At 45.2% G+C, this 26,028-nt stretch overlaps 2 protein-coding genes across 6 annotated transcripts in view; one reads left to right on the plus strand and one right to left on the minus strand.

The window, feature by feature from the left end:
* The window catches only part of rnf141 (ring finger protein 141), a 31,889-nt gene extending 12,666 nt beyond the window's left edge, over positions 1-19,223 (plus strand). For both annotated transcript variants that reach the window (XM_084334277.1, XM_084334278.1), the window contains 4 exons: positions 6,225-6,333; positions 10,134-10,303; positions 12,456-12,563; positions 15,946-19,223. In XM_084334277.1, coding sequence (XP_084190403.1) covers positions 6,225-6,333; positions 10,134-10,303; positions 12,456-12,563; positions 15,946-16,096 — 538 coding nt within the window. In that variant the 3' untranslated portion in view covers positions 16,097-19,223. The remainder of the gene's footprint in view (positions 1-6,224; positions 6,334-10,133; positions 10,304-12,455; positions 12,564-15,945) is intronic.
* A 46-nt stretch (positions 19,224-19,269) lies between these two features.
* The window catches only part of ampd3b (adenosine monophosphate deaminase 3b), a 76,560-nt gene continuing 69,801 nt past the window's right edge, over positions 19,270-26,028 (minus strand). For all 4 annotated transcript variants that reach the window (XM_084334689.1, XM_084334687.1, XM_084334688.1 and 1 more), the window contains 6 exons: positions 24,363-24,489; positions 23,999-24,162; positions 23,667-23,787; positions 22,690-22,863; positions 22,342-22,452; positions 19,270-20,745 (listed from right to left, as the gene is read on the minus strand). In XM_084334689.1, the coding sequence (XP_084190815.1) occupies positions 20,569-20,745; positions 22,342-22,452; positions 22,690-22,863; positions 23,667-23,787; positions 23,999-24,162; positions 24,363-24,489 (874 nt within the window). In that variant the 3' untranslated portion in view covers positions 19,270-20,568. The remainder of the gene's footprint in view (positions 20,746-22,341; positions 22,453-22,689; positions 22,864-23,666; positions 23,788-23,998; positions 24,163-24,362; positions 24,490-26,028) is intronic.

A 26,028-nucleotide genomic window follows, 5' to 3' on the forward strand; every position in this document is an offset into this window, starting at 1 on the left:
TGTCTTATAACACTGATTCGATGCGTATTCGAGCTGAGGGCTTGATGAGCACAGTTAAGTAACGTTATGCCAATAGGGTCCAGGTGCAGCGCCGGAGAATCAGCTGGATACTATTGGGCTGGCCGTAGCTCTGCTCGAGGCTACTCGAGTAGCTGGAGGCTACTAGAGTACACACAGACAGTGGAGCTTGTTGCGTGGTGGCGATGTCTCGCAGATAATACAAGTACAAGTCTAATTATATAATATATATATTTTATAAAAAAAAATATATATATATATATATAAAATAAAAAATTTTTTTTTATCAAAAACGATGATACCGTGATATATACCGTTACCGTCTATGCTTCAAATTATACCGTGATATAAATTTTAGACCATACCGTCCACCCCTACTAGGTGCGCTCCGGCTAGGGCTGCGCAGAGCTCTAGACGTGGGATAGATTGTTGCTTGCGTGGGGCTATTCTCGAGCGGGCGAGGACAAATGCTGTGTAGATCTCTCCCCCCTTTTCTTGGGCCCGCAAGTAGGCTACTGATCCGTATGCGACCTCTGAGGCGTCACTGAAGACGTGTAAGTCCATTTTACATGTCTCTGGCCTCACCGTGGGTGGGAAGTAGCTTCGGCGCATATTAACGCCTGGGAGTGAGCGGAGCTCCATCTCCCACTCTCTCCAGGTGGATGCAAGGTGTGCGGGAATGGGGTCGTCCCAGCCCTGGTCCTTGTCCCACAATGCTCGTACAATCATTTTTGCCCTGGTGGTGTACGGTAGAATACATCCTAGCGGGTCATATTGTCGGGCGAGTGTTGTGTACACACTCCGTCTGGTGGTCGGCGCCGCCGCCGGCCTTCCCTGCTCCGTAGTCAGGGGCTTGTGTCTGTAGTGAAGCGAATCTGTTTTGAATCGCCACACCAATCCCAGGGTCATCTCCTGGGCTTCTCCCGGGATTGTAGTCATCCAGGTCTCGCTGCTGGCTGCCTTGTCCTCGGAGGAGAGGCTGCGCAGTACTTGCGGATCGCTGCTGGCCCACTGCCTGAGATCAAAGCCGCCTTTGATCAATGAGGCGCGGAGTTTAATCAGGAGAGCCTCGGCTTCTTCCTGGGTTGAAAGGCTTTGTAGACAGTTGTCTACGTAGAAGCTGTTCTTTACGCTGTGTCGGACCTCTTCGTCCGCTGCTGGGTCCTCTGCTACATGTTTCTGTAGTGCAAATGTAGCACAGCAGGGGCTGCACGTCGTTCCGAAGGGGAGGACTTCCCATTGGTAGATGGCTGGGTGCTCATCTCCTGGCTTCTCTCTCCATAGGAACCGTAACAGGGGCTTGTCCTCCTCTACTAATCTCACCTGCAGGAACATTCCTTTAATGTCCCCGCTGATGGCCACCTTTTCCTGGCGGAAGCGGAGTAGAACGCCGAGTAAGGAGGGGCCGAGTGTGGGACCGGGCAGTAACTCTTTATTCAGATTTTGGGATCCGATCTGGTAGCTGCAGTTAAATACTATGCGGTCTTTACCGTTGTGATGGACCTTGTGGTGAGGCACGTACCACGATTCAGTGGTCTGGTCAGCCTCTTTAATGTCCATCTTTGTGACGTGTCCCGCTGTGATGAGCTTCTCAATCTCAGCGCGGTATACACTCTCTTGGGCGGGGTTCTTGGCTAAGCGCCGCTCCGTGTTCAGCAGGTACCGTTCTGTGGCGTCTGTCTTGGCGTGGAAAGTAGGCATTCCTTCTCGCCGCAGGAGTGGCGTGGCGTATCTCAACACGCCGTTGACCGGGACTCTCTTGGTCCCTGTCTCGAGGAGGTGAATGGCGTAAATGTCATCTTTAGAGCGAATGTCTTTCTTTCCGTTCTTAAAGGGCATTTGTTCCAAGGTCCATAGCCGCTCTACGTGTTGCAGGAGTGCGGTTTCTCCCTCCGTGACTCGGGAGTGGAGACATCTAGTGGCTGTACTTCGGTTGAGAGATTTGGCGAGCGGGCCTTGGAGAGTCCATCCCAAACGGGTCTCGACTGCTGCAGGACAGCCTCGGGGTCCGGTATGAACCCGGTCTATCGGGACAATGAGGTCTGCATGGTCGGAGCCTATCAACAGGGTCGGCATAGCATTGTCTATGAGCGGGATCGGTAACTTGCGCAGATGTGCATATTTCTCCATCAGCTTGGCGACGGGGTATGTGTACCGCGACAGTCCTATTTCTTGGCTGGTGAAAGCGTCTGTAATCTGGTACCGTCGCTCAGGCTGGCCGCTTGCTGCGATAGAGAATGAGACATTCTCGCCCTTTATCGTCTTCAAATCTCGTCTTATTGTCCGAATTGTCATTTGGGTTTCGCTTCCCCGCAGCCCTAGCTGGGCCGCAGCGGAGGCGAGCAGAAGGGTCTTCTCTGACCCGTCATCGAGGACGGCGTAAGTGTCCAGGACTTTATTCTGGTAGCTTAGTGTCACACGCACTACTTTTAGGAGTACTCGGGCTCCACTGCTGCTGGCGGGATCGATGTACATGACGCTCGCTTTGCTGCTGGATGGTGCGGTTGAAGGGCGCCGTCTGTTACTGTCGTGAAGTATGTCCAGATGGGCTCCATCGCACTTGGTGCACCTTTTCTTTAAGCGGCATTCGGCTGCCATGTGTGAGCGCGCACAGCGAAAACAGCGCTTGTTGGACTTTATCCATTGACTTGCTTCCTCCGCGTTCAGCTTGGGGAAGGAGTCACATTGCGCTAGCCAGTGTTCTTTCTCACAGTAGGGGCACACTATCTTCCACTTCTCCGTTCTGGAGGGGGTACTGTGGCTCCTGCTGCTCGGTACTGACTCCGATTGGTGCATCACAGTCACCGATCTTCTTCCATCATTTAGTCGTCTGGTTCCTTCTCTGGAGCCAGGGGTGCTCCGTCCGAATGTATCTAGCCGTAGGCTGCTGACTTCTCTCGCCAGGAAGTCTGCTAGATCGAGGAGGTTCGGTTCGGGGCCATTCGGGTCTCGGTGGTCTCTCTGTCGCCTAAAACGCTCCTGTCGAGCGGGCGGCAGCTTCTCCAAGATCCTTTCCACATTTGAGTTGGCGTAAAGTTCATGCCTCCCCTTCTCTCTCTGCGCTCCCAACATCCCTACCAGGGACTGCACTCTGATGGACAGGTCGTCCAGTGCTCGATTGTCTATTGCTGGGGGTAAGCGGTCGATGTGTCGGATCTCCTGGATCACGTAATCCCATATGCGCCCATACCTCTGGTCCAATGCTACCAGCGCTGCTGTGTATGGGGTGGTGGAAGTCGCGTAGGCGAGCGCTATATTATGTGCGCGGGGTACCTTTAAGTGCTTCAGTAGGATGGCGTATTTATGGCGTTCATCCAATACATCCACCAACATGGTCTCCAGACACATGCGGAGTTCTGTATACTGGGCCCGGTTCTCTTGGGTGAAGTCGGGTACCATAGGCGTGCCAATGTATGACGCTGACTGTGGATACATCGGCGAGCGTTGGGGGAGAGGCCTCCTAGGCGAGTCTCCTCCCGCTCCTTGGTATGGGCTGGTACCGGCAGTGTACCATGGCCCGCTTGTCCAGGTGCTGTTCCTCGGTGCGGGTCGTGCGTCGTGCTCACCCGGGTATAGAGTCGGGGGTCTGTAGCGCAGCTCCGCGGGAGTATAGCCTGGGCTGTACCGGACCTCCTGGTCCGGTAGAGTACTGTGCTGTCGTCGGGCGTGGTTCTCCTCCTCTTCCTCTTCGTCTTCAGTTAGGTCATCCAGTGCTTGTAGTCTCTGGTTTAGCCTCTCCACAGGATATGCTGCTCCTTCCCGGTTGCTAGGTCTCGCTTGGACCGGTGGGGGGAGGTGGTCTGTGGGGGGTATAGACCTCGTCTGTTGGTCAAGTTCAGGGTTGTTTACTCGGCTAGGGGATGCCGCCCTGGAGGTGTGTCTAGACGAGTTCCTGGAGCCTCTGGCGGAGGGAGAGGGTGTTGTCCGTCTGATCAGCTGTTCTATTAGTTGCGCTTGCTGTCTGTCGCGCTCTGCGTCCCGTAGAGCACCAGCAGCTGCTCGCTGGCTGTCTGCTCGGTCTCGGGCCACATTCTCTTCTCTCTGAATGCGTCTTATTTCTAGACGTATATGCTCTTCTTCGCTCCGCTGCTGGATCTGCAGTCGGTCGCGTTCAGCAGCGGCGTTCAGGCTGATGAGGAAGGCCTGCTGTAGGGTCCTCTCTGCCTCGCTGGGAGAAGGCGGTTGTATAGGGGAGCCTTCCCTCGGGGTACTCCTTGCGGAGCCTTGGAGCTCTATCTCCACGGTGCTCTCCCCGTCTTCTTCCGTGCCGAGTTCTCTCTCGGTAGCGTTGTATTCCTCCCGGAACTCATCGGGGACTACTTCTTCAGTACTGGCGGGGTGTGAAGTCATGTCTGGTTCCCACTGGTCCCCACCGTGAACTTGGTCAGTTACATTAGAACCCGTAGGGGCCTCTATGGTCGGGGTAGTCTGGGCGTTGGGGTTAGACATACTTTTACTTTCTAGTTTTACCGCGTTTACTGTTAGTAGAAGACTAGGTTGTTGACTGACAGCGTAAGCCTCTAAGTACTGAGGGAGCCGTCGTTCGCGCTGCGGGCGTTGGTTAGGAGGATCGTTTCGTGGAGTGTTCATCATAGGCCATTTCAATATTAATAACACTATTAATATTACACTAATTACCCTCCGGCTCGAAGGACCAATTGTAACTGAGGGGTACAATTCCCTGACTGTATTACTAGATATGATACTTACTACCACTACCTTTGTACTTAATATTCGGCCACCCAGTACTCGGCATAAATATATTATGATGAACACTGTCACGTAGATGAAACGGATCCAACACAAATGTACGAATTAGAAATAGGTCTTTATTTCTACACAGCGATGGTGTGTAGAGCAAGCACTTAATCAAATCAATCACATTTATGAATGGGAATTAGTATGCACTTTTATGGCAAGAGTATTCGTCGGTATATCAATAGAGAATGTCCAATCTCTGAAGGCGCAGGTGGTACATATACGACCTGGAATAGTTAAGGAATAACAGCAATGGTACTTTAATGATTATAGACTGGATACACTAGGGGGGGTTAATCCGGTCGCTTGTAAGCCGACAGGAGTAGGAAGGGGGGGGGGGTAGAATCCGGCTGCCTCATCCGGCCAAGGGTATCCCAGGTGAACCCACTGTAGTGCCGTTCAATGCGCCGGCGATCCTTGGACCACAGATGAAAGCAGGTGGACTCTTTGTGGGCCGGCGTCCTCCGGTCCACGGAGGAGAGACGTGAAGCGACCTCGTCTTGCAGAGCGTCTCCTCACCTTGCGTCCTCTCCAGGGGGGGGGGTTCCAACACACGGCAGTGTCGGGGGTCTTTATCCATGGAATAATCAACGTATACAAAGCATAATCCGTGCCGGGGAAGGCGGGCTGTCGTCGGTAGAATAATCCGGTATACAGGTCCACTCGCTCGTCGGCTCTGGGGCTCCTCGGGTGCAGCTTCACGTGGGGTCAACCACCCTGGATAAGCAGCCAGTTCTCTGCCCGAAACGATGGGGTACTGACTACGGTAGTATTCTCACCGCACGAAGCACTATATATTAACAGACTATTATTAGCTTAATAGACTACGTCCAACTCGACGATATAGTGCCAAATATGACTATTCAAATATTAATATACACGATGTCTCAATACCGATGGTAGGCGAACTTGGCCTTACTCCCACACGTGGCGTCGCGGGGAGGCTTTACGTCTGTGACTCTATTGGAGGGTAAGAAACTGGACTGAAAAGGAAGTCCTACTTTAGTAGCGCAGTATATATACGCACTATGAACAAATAGTCCCATTAGTGGTGCGGTAGCCAGATTCCTACGCGGAACTAGGACTTGTTCGTACATGTTGAGCGGTACGTTTGAACTGGGTCTGAGGGGTATGGCAGCCTGGCACCAAGGTCTCGACCAATAGTAGAATGGAGACTATTATGGGATGTTCAGTAGGCTAGAATGGATATTCAATGCATATTGTACAAGGAATATACAAGGGATATCAAGGAATATTAGAGAATATACAAATACAATTAAATATATATATATAAATAAATATATATATTCGGTTTAATCTGGCCCTTCACAACATATACCGTATATGAAAAGGCCAGATTGCAGCCATGGCTATATGCATATTGCGTTCTTTCATATATGAATTTTATATATTGTTGTGGTTGTGCTTCTCTCCTCTGGGTTTCTCAGCACGGCCAAGCTGGCTACTGGACAGCAGAAGCACCTGCTCTTTGAGGTCTTGCCAGGCTCTGATTCTACTGCCCTGTGGAAGGTGGCAGTGAGGGTGGTCTGCACCAAGGTGAGAGGAACCAACTGGGACACAGTTTTACAAAACAAAATGTAAATATTAGATTTACTTACAACATCCTATCAAGTCGACTGAGAGTTTCTTGGGTAAGAACGTCCCTATCTAGGGCCCTGGGTGCCCAAAATATCACAATATTGTCATGGTTTACAATATGCAGGGTTCGCACTAGGTCCTTGAAGTGCTTAACACTTTGGGCGCCACCCGGTCTAGCCATCTTTGTACTCAGTGTGCCACCGCTGTAAAGGATAGGGATCACTGTGCGTCGCAGTGTTTGCATGGCTATATCTATATTCTATATTATAGCTATGGAGACAATACTATGGCTCATTTGACATTAACTATCCATCGTTCAACATGTGAAAAAGAATACATCTTTTCATGTATACGTTCGTGTGTTATACCGTGGTGAATATTGTATAGTTTCAGAGTGATGCTGGCTAATTCCTGGTAACTGTGTAATGGAGCAATATGTGAATTTAGCTAAAAGCGTTCGCGTTGCTCGCCTGGACACGCTACTATTTCCAAATCAAAGGTATATAATAGGTATTATGTTTCATCATGAATGCATGAAAGGGGGGGGGGGGGGGGGGGGTCGTTTTTTGATGCTTTGATCGTCGGCAACGGCATACGTTTTGGAGTACGTTACATATGATCATTGCAATCAACGTGAAATCATTGTTGGATCAAAGTAGGATTGATGTCATATAGTCCTTACCTTTACTAGGAGGTATCCCAAAAAGAATATTCCAATTGTCTGATCGCGATTTCCAGTATTGGTGTCGATCGGGTCCCTGACATGAAGTGGCACAAGATATGCCTCAAGTGTGCTGAACGCGTTTCGAAGTGGTCGGATGAAGCGATTCACTTGGCTTGGTCTAAATTCTCTGCCCGGACCATATACAATGTAACACACAGTGTGAAATAAGGTTTCAAAGGGTGGGCGATCCTGCCACCTAGCAGGATGCGGCCGGTATTGCACTTTTGGGATATCAGAATGATTTCCTATGGTAACACGAGGTCCGTGAACCTGTAATGAATAAAAAAATTGAATAAAAGAAAATGACCAAAACCAGAGAAGTCTCGGGTCTGGCACTCAACCGCTGGCGAGTTAACCCGAGAAATCTCGGGTCTGGCAGCCAATGTGTTAAAGTGATTGATTAAAAAAAAAAAAAAAAAAAGGCAACGCCTAGAATTCCCTAAACACCATTTTAGAACAATGTGCTTAAAAAGTCCTTGAAATTCAAATCAACCATTCGCATAGAACGTTTTGTTCATCCATGATAAAATTGTTCTGAATCAAGATTTTCTTATTTTTATTTAAAGTGTAACTAATTGTCGAAAATTGGTTTTAAGCCATATATATTGGATCCGATTTTCTTTCTATAAAAAACGGCATTTAACACTTTGATTGCCAGGCAGCAGGGGGCACTGTGGGCTAACTAAAACTATTTTATATTATAGCTATGGATCTAATAACGCCGTCGATTGTCAGTGAGTTGCTTCTGGTCAACATGCAAGAAACAGATTGTTTTTTCATCCGTACATTTTCGTTTTAAACCGTTTTGAAAATTAGTATAGTTTGGGTGATTCTTAGTAATCCCAGGAAAAGACGTGAAAATAGCCCTTTAGTAAAATTCAGTTATCACGTTGTCATTTTTCGCCTGATTATCTAATCATCCTGAAATCAACGCTAGATTATTGGTATTATGTCTCCTGGTGCACACATGAAATGGGCCGTGGAGCGGGGCGCTCCCCCCCCCCCCCCTGCCACCAACGGTACACAGCACAACACATTCCACACAGACAGCTTCAATCGTGGGAGAAAGAAATATCAGATCAGCGCAAGATTGGATATATAGTGTCCTTACCTGGTCTCTGATGTAATGCAAAAAAAATCCAATTATCTGATCGCCATTCCAGTTATCCACAGTGATCCTGTCTCCGACGTTATTGGGCATTGCACATGAACGGGCGGGCGGGGTCAGTTGTCCAAGCCATCCCTACAAGCGCCTGTTTTGCCGGAGGGTTTAGGACCCGCCCCCACGCCGCAGCTCGGTAGAGAAAATAAACTACATAGTTTCTAATGGAGTGCAATAGCGGCCGAAGGCGTTAGAGGGCGGTATTGACTGTCTGCCAGCTCAGACACATTCAGTACAGCATGCACAAGGTGCCCCGATGAATTATGAATGGCAATAGCGAATAAAAGAAATACAGAAGCAAAAAACGTAGATCTACGTTTCTGTGACGTGGTCGGCACTCTCTATGTTAACCCTTTCACTGCCACACGACAGCCGGTTCACCCTTTCACTGTGACAATACAGAAGGTTAGCCCTTTACTATCACACAACCGACGGCGATGCTCCATCATTAGCATCATTAGCTCCGCATTTGCGGAGCTAATGATGCTAATGATGGAGCATCGCCGTCGGTTGTGTGATAGTAAAGGGCTAACCTTCTGTCGTGTGGCAGTGAAAGGGTTAACAGCACTGGAAGTGTTAAAAGTGAATTGTATCCTTTTTAAAATGAAAAATAGTGCTTGGAAAAGTACTTGAAAGTCCTTGAATTTTATTTTGCAATGTCTGTGGGAACCCTGCAATATGTATCTCACAATATTTTTCATTTAGCTTTTCTATGTTGCAAGTTACTGAGCAGTACAAACCGACTGGTAGCCGTAGAGGAACACCCCGACATTACTCTTCTCCACAGTCAGACAAGAAGATGGTTGTAAACTAGCCTAGCTTAGCACAAATTAACTAGCCTAGCTGTTGACCAAAAACACCTCTCTGTTAGGCCTTTCACACCGGCCAGGCCCGTTCCCCAACGTAATCTCAAACCGGCCGGCGCGTTCACACCGGGAATAATTGGTTCGGAACATGAAAAACCGGTGCTCAGTGTTTTCTTTAGAGGGCCGAACTAAAGCCTCCGTCATGTTCCGAACCAATTATTCCCGGTGTGAAAGGCCTATCTGAGCTTTAAGCTATAGGCTAGTGGTCCTTATCTGCTTCCATTAATGTGTGCTAAGCTAGGAATTTCCTCTTTCCAACAGTGTGTGAAACTCAAAAATATGTTTTGGGGTCAATGTGATTGAAAATTATAGAGCAAGTCACATATTATGTCTATACTAGTACTATGCACTCAAGACTGTAGCACTCAAGTTCAACACTGTTTGATGAACAATGTTACTGACCCTTAGCTGCCAGAGTTGTACCTTTTCTGCTGACCTGTTGTACAGAACGTGTAAGTCGATTTGGATAAAAGCGTTCAGCTAAATGACTAAATGTAAATGTCACATGACGTGCCAGTTCTTTTACAAACAAAAGAACAGGAACATGTATTCAATATCTCCGTGAACTTAAACAAGTGAGTTAATTAAAATAAGTGCAAATGGATAAAACACAGGAGAGATGCTATTGTTCGGTCTCTACAGTATCACATCAGCCACAGGCTCAGTATCACATCAGCCACAGGCTCAGTATCACATCAGCCACAGGCTCAGTATCACATCAGCCACAGGCTCAGTATCCCATCAGCCACAGGCTCAGTATCACATCAGCCACAGGCTCAGTATCACATCAGCCACAGGCTCAGTATCACATCAGCCACAGGCTCAGTATCACATCAGCCACAGGCTCAGTATCACATCAGCCACAGGCTCAGTATCACATCAGCCACAGGCTCCGTATCACATCAGCCACAGGCTCAGTATCACATCAGCCACAGGCTCAGTATCACATCAGCCACACACCCCATCAGTCTTTACCCCCCCCCCCTCCCCCCTGTCCTCCTGTCAGATCAACAAAGAGAACGGCATGTTGGAGGCGTCGCGCATCATGAACCTGTACCAGTTCATCCAGCTGTACCGCGACATCACCAGCCAGGCGGCGGAGGTGCTGTCCATGGGGGGGCCCTCGACACATCTCCCCTCTACAGACTCTTGCCAGGCCAGCATGTGGATGGGCAGGTTAGGATACCCACTGTGTATCTGTGGCATATATTTGTGTGGTCAAGGGCTGATGTATTGATTTGTGGATGTATTTGTTATTCATAAATATAAGTGACATCTTACTTTCTTAACACTTTCAGTGAGGGGGCGCACATTTAGTGCTTGAATGCCCACCATCCGCTTCAATGTTAACGTTAATATCGCCTAATCTATGTTTTAAATTATGGCTGTGTCTAATCTGCCCGTCGCCCATCAATGACTCATTTTCCAGTCAACATTTATCAGGAAAGAATCCCTGATAAACACTGATGTACTGTAATATTCTAGAACGTTGTCATTTTTCGGCCTATTTATGAATAGTTTTCAAATAAACGCTAGATTATCGATAGTATATGTGTACATATGCACGCTGGTGCCGCAAGCTGTAAATCGATTCTCTTATTTCCTGATCACTCGCAGTCAAAACAGCCATATCACATATAGGGGGAAAGCTTATATCTCCGTGAAAAAAATTCTGATTATCCTAAGACTGTTAAAATAGATTCCTTACCTGAGATCAGATGGTATCCAAATGGATTATTCCAATTCCTGATCGCCATTCCAAAAACCGATCCTTTTATTTATCCAATGCTACGTACTGTAAAGACATATTACACGTTGTCCTGAGGGTCCAGAATGAATCTGATCGGCTCCGGTTACATGCGTGAGAAGTAAAATGTGGATTTCGGATTTTTTTTTTCTCATCGATTTTCATTGAGTCCAATCCAAAAGGGTGCATTACCATCTGGGAGACTATAGGGGGTGTTTTTTTCACATCTGAGCGCCTGGTGGGGCAGGCTTACCAACGGTAGACTCGGTTGATGAAATATGAATTCAGATCGCTAATAAAAAAAATAAAACGAATATTCTCGTGATGGGCATTCAACCCGCGGACTGATAACCAGAGAAATCTCGTTATGGGCATTCAATGTGTTAAAGGAACACTCCAACATTTTTGGGAAATACACGTATTTGCACATCTTCCCCAGTTTAATTTCTGTGTGTCCAGGTGCATGCTAGCCTAGCTTAGCACAAGGACTGGAAGCGGTAGGGAGCAGCTAGCCTAGCTTAGCACAAGGACTGGAAGCGGTAGGGAGCAGCTAGCCTAGCTTAGCACAAGGACTGGAAGCAGTAGGGAGCAGCTAGCCTAGCTTAGCACAAGGACTGGAAGCAGTAGGGAGCAGCTAGCATGTAGCTTTGTCAAAAGTGAAGAAATACAATTTCCAATGACTCAAACTGACGCACAGAGATGAAATTCGGGACAGTGGCTCAGGAGGTAGAGCGGTCGTCTGGTAGTCGGAATATTCCCGGTTCGATTCTCGCTCCTCCTGGTCAGCGTGTCGAAGTGTCCATGAGCAAGATACTTAACCCCCTAATTGCTCCCGATGAGCAGGTTGGCACCTTGCATGGTCGCCTCCACCGTTGGTATGAATGTGTGAGTGAATGGGTGAATGTGAGGCATAAATTGTAAAGCGCTTTGGATAAAAACCCTATATAAATGCACCATTTACCATTCACCAAATTGGTATTGATCTTCTCCTCTGACTCTGGGGAAGATGGCAAGGAAGTGTATTTCCCAAATTGTTCGAATGTTCTGTTTAAAGGGGAACACCACCCAAATTATGAATTGTGATATGTTAATTCCATGACTTAGGAAAGTTTGATCAATATTAGTGAACATGAGCTACACTCTCCTAAAGCCAGAAACTAGAGAATCAATACTCAAACTTGTGATGTCATCAAGTATAAAGTCTGGAGTTGCTTCATCGAAAATGAATGGGATACTGATTTTGTGGACCCACAGAAAGTTAGTTGTATTTTTTATATCTAAATGAGCTTTATTCTATCTATATGGACTGTCTTAGACCATAGGAATAACGTGTATGAATTCTTAAATTAGGCGCAGTTCCCCTTTAAGACATATTATTTGAGGTATTCTGTGGTTGAAAGGAAGACGAATGGTGAAAAATAATATATAAATAAGATAAGCAATATGGTGTAGAACCCTTGATATCGCTAAACATTGCAATGTTATCATATCCATGCCCGTGTGTCATGATGATATGGTATTGATAGATCTCTGGTACTGAGATTTCCACCCCTAAAATATAGTGTGTTCGTTCCCACGCAGAGTGAAGCAGTTGACTGACGAGGAGGAGTGTTGTATCTGCATGGACGGCAAGTCTGATCTCATTCTGCCCTGTGCGCACAGCTTCTGCCAGAAGTGCATTGACAAGTGGTGAGATATACACACAGACACACGCACACACAAATAGATCCAGGTAAATATTGTTGAATGTGCTAACTATTCACAACATAGAAATTAAACTAAAATATAATCAAACTGAATTATAAAGAAACTATTTTCACAAGGTACATGGATGAGGAAGGGATTTGACATTCACAGGTGTTTACATTTTTATTTTATTTCTTTCATGTTTTACATATATAATTATTTGTTCATATATATTTGTTTTGTAAGGTTTTAAATTAGTACATTCATTTGAGTAGTGGAAAAGGGGTAGGATTAAATAAGTGTATATTTCTTCCTACTCCTTTTTGAACATGTAAATTGAGTTATGTTTATTATATATTTTTTTTTCATTGCTAGAGATCAATGGTTTGTTTTTGTTTCATATTGTTTGTATTTACATGTTCGAAATTAACACTTTGATCGCCATGGGTTAAATTCATAATTTACCATCCCTTGCCAGCTCTATTTGTCTATGGAGAAGTTCCCCTTCTTTGCAGGGCTATAACTTTTTAAATTCTATTGCTAAATTGCCATTATTATGGCCCATTCAATGTCCTATATGTATTGTTCAGGTTGTAGCAACGTTAAACTTTTTCATTCACATATTCATACTAAAATATGGTCTAAAGTATAAGTATGTTTTTATCGTTTTCTGCAGCTTTATCCAGAACTTGATTTATAGCTCCAAATGCATTATATTGATGATGAAATACAGTTTGATAGCAATCGGCGCGAGATGAAAAATTTCAACTGGACGTACTTCTAGAATGATCTACGTATGATCTGATGATGACCGGATGGGCGGGGGATCGTTTATAATTCCGTGGGCAGCGTTAGATGATTCATCCAGAGTGGGTCATATGTTCATCATAGCAGTTTATATGGAATACGTTAGAAAATAACGCTGAATCTTACCGTATGTTCCTCGCGCCGTTGGACGATCAGCGTGGAGTAGACCGTTTTCGATTATGGGATGTTGATCCTGATGAACCATTTCCAGGTTGTATAATACTATATACGTCCAAATAACGTTGTTTATTGAGTTAGGGCGAGCGATTGATCATCCAGTGTGTTGAGATGGAGTCCGGCTACCGATCGCGAGTGCCCGGAGCACATATGGATGAGCACTTCCTGTTTGGCGCGCCCCTCCCTCTTGGCCGATCTGCCGATCGGCCACCAGATGGCGCTCTCGAACCGTTAGACAGTTGAGTGGAGCTCACCAGTACATCTCAGGGCTCCGGAGGGGAAATATGATTTCGATCACAGATTTTTGAAATATTGACATCAAAGACGAGTTACGGCGTCTTCGGCAGAATGAGCATGGCTAGGAATGACGTCTTAACTCGTCCCCGGCGATCATAGTGTTAATAAAAATAAATAAAAATAAAAAACCGTTCAACAGTAGTCACAGAGAGTGCATCTAAAACACACTGATCAGTCAGTAATTTGGTCACAATGGTCCTGAGGGAGTTAGGGGGGAGTTGCCTGAAGGAGTTAGGGGGGAGTTGCCTGAAGGAGTTAGGGGGGAGTTGCCTGAAGGAGTTAGGGGGGAGTTGCCTGAAGGAGTTAGGGGGGAGTTGCCTGAAGGAGTTGCCTGAAGGAGTTAGGGGGGAGTTGCCTGAAGGAGTTGCCTGAAGGAGTTAGGGGGGAGTTGCCTGAAGGAGTTAGGGGGGAGTTGCCTGAAGGAGTTAGGGGGGAGTTGCCTGAAGGAGTTAGGGGGGAGTTGCCTGAAGGAGTTAGGGGGGAGTTGCCTGAAGGAGTTAGGGGGGAGTTGCCTGAAGGAGTTAGGGGGGAGTTGCCTGAAGGAGTTGCCTGAAGGAGTTAGGGGGGAGTTGCCTGAAGGAGTTAGGGGGGAGTTGCCTGAAGGAGTTAGGGGGGAGTTGCCGGCCGCAGCTGGTCTGGTTGCGTCTATATTTATCCCAGCCGAAGAGTGCGTCGCGTTTCTCTGATTGGCCATGACGCCCATGTGACCGCGGCAGCGTGAGAGAGCGGCAGTGCGGAAATAGGCTGCATCCTTCACGTCAAGAAAGACAGACAGGCATTCTCTGCGACAAACCCTAACCTTAACCAACTCCGAAATAATGCCTAACCTTAACCCTAACCTTAACCAACTCCGAAACAATGCCTAAACTTAACATGCCTAAACTTTGAAAAAAAATGGAAGGGAATCGAACTTGTCACCAACGCACCGCAGGATCCACAGCACGGCGGCGTACCAGTTGAGCTAAGCTTCGATGGAAAAACATCGCGGATTACGGCTACATAATGCCGCAAGCTCTGCCGCTCCGCTCCGCGGGGTGTGTCGCAGCCAATCAGGGAACACGCGGACGCACTCGGCAGCACTCCTCGGCTGTGATTAAAGAACAGGCGGTCTGGTTTTCACAAGTCATAGACTCTGGCATATTATCCACCATGTGAGTTAGACCGTGCAACAGACGAGTGCCTGACGAGTACTATGGATAGCCACGAGCCATCTGAACCACGTGGTTGTGTCGTGAGTCACCCCTGGGTGCAGGCATGTAGAAGCATCTGCAGTAGGGGACTGTATTAAGTACGACTGCCCCCCCATGATTGGTGTCACTCTGTCCTCCTCATCGACCCCACAGAGCAAAGCACTCAACACATCCTCTTTTGCAGTTAGCTAGCGTTAGCATTGACATTTGCTAGCAAAGAGCTACGGTCAGCTACCACTAATTCAGCATTAGCTGTAACTAGCTTAGCTTTAGCTGACATAGAAGCTTGGTAGCACATGTTTGGTGCTAATGCTTGCCAAAGAGGATGCTAGATGCTTTGCATCGTGGGAGAGATGGATAATTCTTTGACATCAAACATACTTATGCCGCATTCTATTCAAAGTCGGAGGTCGGAAGCTTCCAGTTGGAAAATTGGAATTACGACCTCAGTATGTTCCAGTGACCAGCTCGGAAAGAAACCATACAATATAGAATAGTAGTTTATCTAAAGCAGAAGCATGTGACCCCGGAAAAAGCTGGCATTTGTGTGGCTGGTCTCTGAACACAATATGTGCTTTAGACACTGTTATATTTGGCTAAGAATCTAGCTTCAATAGTCTTCTAAAGATTAAAAAAACTTTGTTATAAACAGTATATAGTGTATACTACCATGTTGAAATGACGTCATATAACTGCCTCTACGAACATTTTAGTTGAGAGACCAATCCCGAGTTTCCTACTTGGAATCACGACTTCGAGGGCCGTTCCGTTGCATCTTTCCTAGTAGGAGGTCGGATTCTCATGGTTTCCACTTTGATGGAACGCACCATTAATGCAGTCTCCCATTATCAGAGTTGATCAGAGCTCCATACACTTGATAGATTTTGACGAGTTGATTTGGTGTCTGTCTGTAGGAGCGGGCAGAGCCGGAACTGTCCGATCTGCCGCCTGCAAGTGACCGCTGCCAACGAGTCATGGGTGATGTCCGACGCCCCCACAGAGGATGACATCGCTGGCTATATCCTTAACTTGGCCGATGACGCAGGCCACCCACACAGGCCTTAACGCACTCAACACACTCCACTTTGATGACTGAAAGACATCCGAAATAAAAACGCAGGCTTGGTATGTTCCAAAACTGATTATCACAAAGCAAAAATCGAGCAAAGCTGAAGAATTTCTGTTGGTTTCTAATGTATTATTATATTTTTGGTGGTTTTTCTTGAGTGCCAGTCAGGTCAGATGTCTCGGGTCTCATTCAAGGCCTTTAAAAACCCAACATTCCCTTGGCCCTTCCTCCCTGAGAACCGCTGTAGAGTAGATGTACTGTAGTGCGTCATGGGAACTGTAGGAGAGCAGAGAGGGAAAAGATTCCACTCTTGTATCATAGATGCATTTATGTTTTTTTTTTATTTTTATTATTGAAGCCCAGTCTCTGTGGAAATTAGTTATGTTTTCTGATACAACAAACAACCAACACAAGTCTTGGTTTATTCGGTTTTTCCTTTCATCTGCAGACCTGAGGTGGCATTTATCAAGCATCTCAGGATAGGAGTCCTGATCTGGGTTCAGTGTCACCTTTCATATAATGAAGGAGATAACCAGGGAAGTGGTCTGGGGTCAGCACTCCTATCGTGAGAGGGCTGCTGAAAGTTTTACAGGAATCCTTAGATCAGCTGTGTAATCCCAGCATTCCTGGTCAATTCCCCTTTAACATGTCATTCATCATGCGTTGAGCCATCCTGCTCTTCTGAGAACCTGCACTATGTAATTCTCGCACAATGGTGGCCCCCTGTGGCCACAAGAGGTAACTGCTCAGTGTTTCACAGTCAAACGGGGTTAAGAAAAACCAAGCAAGGTAACGTGCACTGTTTAGACATGAGACTGTAGCCTTTTATATAGTTTGAATACGTAAAACAGACGAAGATTTTGCACCACTGGTCGTGCCTGACCAGAAGGGCTTCCCTGGGTTTCAAGCATTACTGATTATATTAGATTTAAAAGATGTGTCATTATACAGCACAAATACAGTACAACTGGGTAGGTTTTCTCTCATTAAGCCCAACTATTATTTAGATAGCTGAAGTTACATAGTGCAGGTCTAACATTGGGCTAGGGCTAACATGGATGACATGTGTTAGAAGTGCCACTCTTAATGGAGGCCTTGTGCAGAATGTTTCTCTTTCTTCCAATATGGCTACCAGTAACTATTGGTAATAAGTGTTTGGGGGAGAAAAGGGAGCCTGATTTCTGTGCAGTTGTAGAGGAGGCAAAACACTGGAAAATCATAATACTGTTCCACTCTGACAAGATCCAGTCATCAGACCACATTTATGTTGATATATTTCTCATAAAATAAGACGTAACAACTGTCGTTTCTTCTGACATGGAGGAAATGGGAATTCTAAACATTCCATGAAAGGCCTCTAATCTGTTTGCATTTTAATTCATAGTGAAGATTTGATTGTCATACGACCAGACCAGTAATCTTAAACCAACACCATTATTCAAAGAACTCGCATAGGGAAATTAATATTATGGTTGAAATTATTGCATGTTTATTATTATGTGACCTGGCATATGAAATCCTGTGTATCTGACTTTTTTTTTTAAAGGGAAAATCCATCCTAAATAGAATGTACATATGATGGTATTTCTATAATATTGTACAGCTTGGTTTTGATGTTGTTAATATGAACATGAGCTGAACATCAGAGAGACAAGACTCTAGTGATGATGTCATCAAGAGACAAATCCTGGAGGTGCTCCATAGATGGTGAATGGTGGAAGTGGAACAACTCTTATGACACTGACACTATGACAGCACCCATGGTGATTATCCTGGGATATCGAGACTTCTGATTCCGAGCTCTGAACACTACATTTAAATAAAACTAATTTGAGTGTAATAGCTCAAACAAAGACTGAGCCCAGGAAGTCCGTCACTTATTAATTGTCAACGGACCGACTCCAGAAAGTGTCACTTGATGACATCACAAAGTCTCAGTAAATTCAGTTTTAGGGTGGATTTTCCCTTTTGAGAGATATACCGTTTTGATCCCAGGCCTGGATCATACGACACATTTGTTTTGGGGTGTATAGAATAGATGGGGTTTGCGTTTAAGGAACTGCTTGCTGTGATTCCTTTGTCACGGTTGGCTATAACTAACCACTATTTGTTCCTTTCCTGTCTTCTCATTTAACTTTTCCATACTTTTTGAAGATGATTATTGTTTTTACCCGATTGCTGCGGAAGTACTGTACACTCCTCCCACACATTGCAACCATTTGTTTTTGTGGTGCTTTGTCATGCCCAAACATATAATCTAAACTCAGTCATTGCACTTTCAAACTCCATTTGTTTACAGAAAAAGTGTTTTTGACTTATGGTGATCTGGCTGATATACGGTACTTTTCTATTTTAATGAAAACTAATACTTTATTTAAGCAGGTGGTGACAAAAATAATTGCTCAGCTTTTTACTATTATATACTCAGCAAACCAGGTTTTACATAATGTAGGCTGCCGTCATTAATCTGAAACACTGTCGAGTGATAATTTAAACTATATTTCATAATAAGATGGGACACTGGATGGAAACACATTAAGCTGTGTTAAAAAATTGTTTAGTGACAGACTAGTGTAAATAAGAAATTCCTTTTTCATATGTACATTTCATTTAAATCCCTGTAAAGGTGTGAAAATATTTTTTTGACAGTAATATTTGGTGTTAATGGTGACTGACAAATGGCACTGTTAACCTGAGTTATACAGTGTGCATTACAACAACGGATAGATTTATACCTTTTTGAAAGGGTGGCAGCGGCGATGAGTGGCGGGTAAATTATCGCCTGAAATGTCTTCAGAGCGGCGTCTACACACAAATATGAAAGTGGCTTTTCAACTCACTTCTGTGTAGTGCAAAGTTGCTGCCTCTAGGTGGCGGCGTCTGTTCTTAAAATACCACAACGTCATAGTGGAATGACTGCTGATGTTCTGTGTACTGGATGTTTACGATACAGTACGCCTGAATGATGCCTGACTGAGATTTGGCGACTTGACACGACGGTGGAAGAATTCAAAACCTACCGCTCTGTCTGTATTATCCCTTAATAAAGAGATATTCACATTTTGCACTTTATGACTTGGTGTTTTGTCACATTGAAATAAAAGTTGATACCACTGTCTTCAACATTGTTATACTGTATTACTTGGATTTAAGAAAGACAAGTTTCACCTCTAATTCAAATGACTTTATTGTGATATAAAAAAGGACTCGATCTTAACATGTGGACATGCAAAATACAGATGAGTGACAAATACTTAAATGTTGACGTGCACCAGTGGTGGGAGGGGCAGGTCATGTGCACTGAATTAGTATAAATGTGTTTTGATTTAAGTCTCGTCCTCGTTCAGTCCTCACTACCATGGTTTACCCTCAACCACTACTATATCAGCGGGGAACTAACAACTGATTATTCTTACACTGGCTACTCAGACACGTACACAAATAATATACACCATCATATCATATACTCAAATATAAACCTTTCATACAAGCAAGGACTCTAACTCCAGACGTTTGCAGCTGCACAGCCTGCTACAGACACCGCTTTGCTCCAGGTACAGGCCTGGACATGTGTTGCACCCCTCTATACAGGCAGACTCACCCTGGGGTGGTGCTCGACTAGTATTAGAAACTGTTCACTGAGCAAGCGGTTTACTGCGCAGTGTTCGGTACAGCGTATGAAAATAGTTGCGTCTCTATTTGCATAATTGCTGTTCCCCTAGCGACTCTTAACAACAAGCTTATTCATCCAGCTTCTCCTAGATGCCTCAGGTCACTCAATCTAATTCAAAGCCCTTTTTTTATTAAGAAAAAGAAGCCCTGTTGAAGCCACTTGAGATCTAAGGATGATTGGATGTTTGTCCACAGCAGGACCGTTTCTATCAAGTAGGCTATTCCCAGCATCACCAAGTAGACTCATCTTAGAGCACAGCACAGGGTTTATAAGAAAGTGTAAAAAAAGATAAGCAACAATAAAAAACCTAGCTCCTATCTAAACAATATCCCTTCATCTCAATACATATTAAAGGGGACCTTCACCTTTTTGTGAAAATGGCCTTTTCTCTTTTCTACCTAAAGTTGAACCTAAAATATATTTCTGACAACATTTGTAATGGCAGGATTGCTATGATATTGCTGGATCTGGAGTCATGTATGATCTGCAACATCTAGTCTGAAAGTTGGATCTGAATTCTGTTTGACGGTACAGGCTCGCGCACCACTGCTAGATGTACGATAATTATCGTATTTGTACGATAAAAGCAGTTGACTCGTTACAGGCACAGATACAGCCCATTGAGGACAGGGCTGAAACGGAGAGGTATAGAGACTGCTAGAATACACAATGTTTTGCTTTCAGCAAAAAAATTCTAAGACATGTTTAGGGGACCTCGAACACCTACATTAACTAGTTGAAAAGGACTCAAATATGTCCCCTTGGCTTTAAGACTATTCCCGCCGGCAAGGGCTGTCACTCAGCAGGCACAGGGCCCACTTCCGCCTTCACTGCGTCCACAAGGAAGCTGAGCTCGTTGCACAGGGTCTCGTGGCGGTAAGCCAAGCGGATTTGCGCCACGTTGGTCCGTCGAATGTCGTTGCCGTCTGGTCCGTCTTGCAGGTAGTTGGGACCAAGGAAATGTTTCTTTTCCTGGACAGATTGGGAGGACAAAATGAGATTATTAGGTAGTGTAACAATTCTGAATCCAGTTTGAAAACAAAGGCCTTGTATGGAACATCTGTAGTTCTCTTTCTTCCAACATGGCTGGCTGTAACCACTCCTAATTCCTGTGCAGTGGTAGAGTAGGTAAAACAGTGAAAAGGCGTGATATTACTGCTCTACTGTGAATCTACATAACCGTTGTTTTGCACATAGCAACTGTGGTCTCTGCCAACATGGAGGAAAAATGGGCATTCTAAACATTCCGTGATAGGCCTCTTGGTAGTCAAATCAGATTGTGAATTTAGCAAATTGCCACATCTCCAGTACCGACCATACATTACCGCATTTCACTGTATGCCCTGGTATGTACAGTATGTGATGAATAAACTCTTGAATCTTGAATCATAGCTGCATAAATAAATGATAATATTTTGTATGCAGATGATACACACTCTCACTCCAGCCAGCAAGTCAAAGTTGCTAACCTTGTGAATATGAGCTAGAGGGTTCCCTCTGGACAGTTCTAACCAATTGTCAACATGAGTAACCTGAGATGGGTGAAGGCTTCTGTCTGGCAGCTACTCAAGTCAAGAGTTTTAATTGTCACGGCATACAGGTATACAATGAAATGCGGGTGGTCTTGCCCGCAACGATGTGCAATACAGTGGTACATATAATAGAATCAAAAGAAGAAAACAACATTGTGCAGTAACAGGTAGCAGGTAACATGGAGTGACATCTCGGTATCTGTACATAGTTATTTACAGAGCATATGGGACATGCTAGTTAGCTTTGGTAGTGCAATACACTGTTCCTGTTATTCTAATTTAAAGTGTCCTTTCCTTTGGCCATAAGTGTGCGTGTGTGCGACATGAGTGTGTGCCCGCTCATGTTAAAGTGTTAAGTGGCTGCTCGTGTGTGAGCGTGCACAGTGTGCGTGTCGTGTGTGTGTTCATGTGTGCTTGTGTGTGGACAGTTCAATGTTCACAGTTCACTGTTCACTGCAGCAACAACAACAACAAGACAACTCCCACCGGCTACTAGCTGCATTCTAGTGGTCGGTAATGGTTTGGTAGCTGTTTAAACATGTATAACTGGAAGGTTGCGATTAGGGATGTCCACCGTTCACATTTGAACCGATACGGTACCGGTACCCAACGGTACCTTTTTTCTGTACTTTAGTCTCCAAAAATTTAATCTACCTACCTCAGTTGTAAAAAAAAAAAATCCAAACTTCAAATAACCACACTTTCGACCATTTTCGGCTTGCCATTGCCCCGACTGCTTTGTTGTTGAATCAAGTCAAATCCTAGGTAAGCGTATATTGTGCGTGTGAACGTTGACGTGGAAAAAATTATAATAAAGTAAAAAAAAAATAAGAAAGATTTTTTTTTTTACAGTACCGAAATGTGGCAAAGACGGATTGGCCACCAGTACAAGACTGCAACTCCAAGATGTGTGTGTGTGACCCTTTCTCTTCGGCCCCTAGGCCATTGCTGTGAATTGGAATGTGTTCTTAGTTCTCAGTCAACCGTTATATTAAGGGTTTAGTTACAGCAGACCTGGACTGTTCTAGCACCGTACCTCATGAGAGAGGCCACTCTGCAGCACGCTGTTCCTGGCTATCTCACACACGTCGCACGTACTCAGCTTCCACAGCTGGGCCGCGATGGCATACTCCTCCATCAAGGCTTCCTAAAGTGGTTCAAATTAACATGTTAGAACAATCTAGGATAACAAGTGCGAATCCGCAATAGCTGGGACTGCATACGTGCCTGCATCCACACACACACACACACTTGATTAGACTAGAGTGCAGGGACACTTCAACCAGCAGGGCGAGCTATAGAGCTGCTGGTCGCAGCTAAAGATGGTCACTGGTGTCATGCAATCCGATAAAACACAGTACATCCATCATCTCTGGACTCTGACCTTGGTGTAGTGGAACTGCATGGGGTCGTCGGTGGACAGGGACACACACAGGCCCTTCTGGAGGAACTCTCGCAGCGGGTTCTTGGAGTACTCCAGGAAGAGACTGTTGTTACTGAGGGGGGACATGGCGATGGGGACCTGGGTCAGGTAGTACAGGTACTGAAGCACCGGGCTCTGAGGAGGGATGGACCCAGGCAGACAGTGTGAGCACATACAGGACCCTATTATTCATCATTTACCTACAGGGTGCCAAGAACTCTTGATGGCACTGTAGTAAGGAAAGAGTTAACTTGAGGAGTTAAGTAACTATTTTTTGTAGTTATTTATCACTATACGCAATATGTCATCTGCACTGAATTTGTGCCTCTATTTTGACTATTTTGAGCCACGCATCATCAGGGAATAAACAGGGATTAGATGACGTTTGTTCATAAACTACAACTTTAGGACAAAACACAGGGATATAAATCAGGCTGAAGATTATCAAGGCCCAGAAATAGTCATCACCTCTTAGTTTTAGGTCACTTGGAGATTCATAAGCGTAATATTAAATCTATATAAAAGGTAGGTAAATGAGGAAATATCCTGCAGCTGACCGAGGAAATAGACCTGCCTGAAAACGGTTCAAACCTAACTTTTCACAATGGTGTGAACGCTCAGCGGTGGCCAGTGTTGGAAAGTAATTGCTTGACTTAACATGATGCACTAACAAAACAAACATTTCAAACAATGTAAGCGCTCTAACGACCAAATACAATGGCGGTCAATAGGAAGTTCGGAACTGTGTTTGCGAAAAAAGCCAAAGTACCCGGATGTGCGTGTGATGAATGCTTTATTTAAAACTTTATTAATCCTCGACATCTTCAATGAATATGTATTTGACCTTATCTACTGGATAACGCTTAACATTGTTAAGCCAAGCCTGGGGTTTAATGAAGGTCAGGGCTCAACACTCAGCGTGTCAGACAGGTGCCCACCTTCTTGAGGTTGAGGCCGTGTGAGATGTTGTCTGCTGTGAGGAAGGCGGAGACCAGGTGGGTGATGGAGCCCGCCTCGCCGCAGTGAGGACGGAACTGGAAGGTGTTCAGTCCCCGCTCCCTGGAGGCAAAGTATGCGTTACAGATAATAAAACCTCTACCTTTTCACACAACAAAAGAGATATTAGAGGCTTTCGGAGGCTTAGGGTCAGTTTGCACAGTCGCAAAAGTTACAAAACTTGTATTAGAATCCCATTGTACCCGGCAGTTTAAAAAAAAAAAAATTATGTTTATACTTGAACCAGAACGATGGAATGGGAGCAGGGACTTACTTGCGCAGGTTGTTGAGCACCATGATGTTGGCGTACATGTGGAAGAGGTAGTAGCTATAGGGCGGGTTGGCATCCATGGTCCAATCCTCAGGCTTGGGGCTCCTGTAGGAGAACATGTGGTCGCTGTGTTTGGACTCATCATCCACGCTGTCGAAGCCAGTCACCTACCGCACGATAGGAAAAAAATACACCGTCTCATCAAACCACGTCATTAAACTCGCCGAGTCTGTTTAGGTGGAGCTGTCCAAGTGTCGATACTTGGCGTGGTGTAAACACAACAAATGAAAACAAATGAATGAGGGTTCAGAGGTCATTCCATTGATTACTTATGATTAAGACTCATTCAACCCTATAAGACACTCACATATTTCATGAACACATGGATCTCCTTGTTCTTCTGCGGATTGACTGTAGCCTCAAACAGAGGCAGGAAAATGTTCTCCAGCATCTTGGCGAAGTTTGGTATTATCTTCCGCGACTTGAAAATGTCACTGGAAGACAAAGGGTTGTATTTGTTCATTCCAACGCAATGACAACATTGTTAATTTGTTTATTTAGAGTAAATATTGAGCAATGAGTGCAAACACTTGAGCCGCCCTCATCTCTGGAGGCGCAACCATCTCTCCATGCTTTCTTGGTCATTAGTACACATAATGTCAAGACGACTGACGTATATCAAGCCCCTCTTGAGAAAGCAAGGTCAATTGGTATGAGCAAATAGAGCTGTGGATCAATGGAATCAAGAGGGGCGAATTCACAAAGAATGGATTGCGCAGCGCTAAAAGCACCCTTAACACATTGAGTGCCACGGCCCTTCCGGGAAATTAGATTGCCACCGCTTTAATCAATGGGAGGACAGGGATATTTGCGAACGCTTAAACTATATCTTAAATTATGGCTATGGGTCTAATACACCCGTCGCTTATCAATGACTTGCTTGCAGTCAACATGTACGAAACGGATTGTTTTTTCATCGGTACATTTACGTTTTATACCGTTTTGAATACGAGTATAGTTTTGGAGATTTCTAGTAATTCCAGAGAAAGACACAATAATAGCCCTTTAGTGGAATACACAAAACACGTTGTAATTTTTCGGCTGATTTATGAATAGTTTTCAAATAAACGCTAGATTATTGATAGTATATGTGTCCTCATGCACGAAGAGAAGCGGGGTCTGAAAAATCGCTTCTCCGTACTTTGGTCGGCGCGAACCTCACACACACACACGCTCCGATGGCGGAGAAAGGAACATTCAATTACCCCAAGATTCGTAACATAAAGCATGCATTAAAGCGTTCCGTCTCCAGACGGATTTCCGTCAATTTGATTGGGGAGATCCGTCCATTTGATTCGCAGTCTGACGGAATTGGCTACCTGGTATAATATGATTTGTAGATGCATACAGATTGAAACAAAATTGAGCCAATCAGAGGCGCCAAATATGAAAAAGGGCTTTTTTTCCTATCGCGCCAAGCAGTCATCATCACTCAGCGACTCGAGAGACAGGATTACGCTGCTCACTCCGGAGGCTCGCTCCGCGGTTGCAGCTGCAGGCTATTGGGCGAGTGACAATTGCGAGGTCTGAGATGTTTGTCCGCCACATGGCAGGGTAACAAAATAGTCATGTAAAATAATTAAAAACTGTGGTGTGTTTTGGTTTTACGAGTCGCCTTTTTTGCAGCCTCACGCGTCAACTGCCTGTTTACCAACGTCACAGCCACCAGGCAGCTTGCACTCGCTGCTATATACCGATTAGCTAACGTTAGCTTAATAGCGTCGGTTAAATGGAAGGAGTAAGCCGGCCACTAAAAAGAGAACCCACTGCGGGTTTCTCAGATGAAAAGGATCAGCGGGACCACCTAACAAAAAGTTTCGAGAGGAGAGGACGTTTGAAGAGACTGGCTAGGCAGCGCTACTGGGGGCTGTAGTGGTGAGTTAACTTGTTCCGTGTGCCGCAACGATGTCAAAAAGAAAAACAGAAACAACACGTTTGTCATTGTCGTGTTACTTCACAGTACAATATGTGAG

Source organism: Notolepis coatsorum (genome assembly GCF_963971535.1).
Source record: "Notolepis coatsorum genome assembly, chromosome: 18".
In the NCBI taxonomy this organism is placed as follows: Eukaryota; Metazoa; Chordata; class Actinopteri; order Aulopiformes; family Paralepididae; genus Notolepis; species Notolepis coatsorum.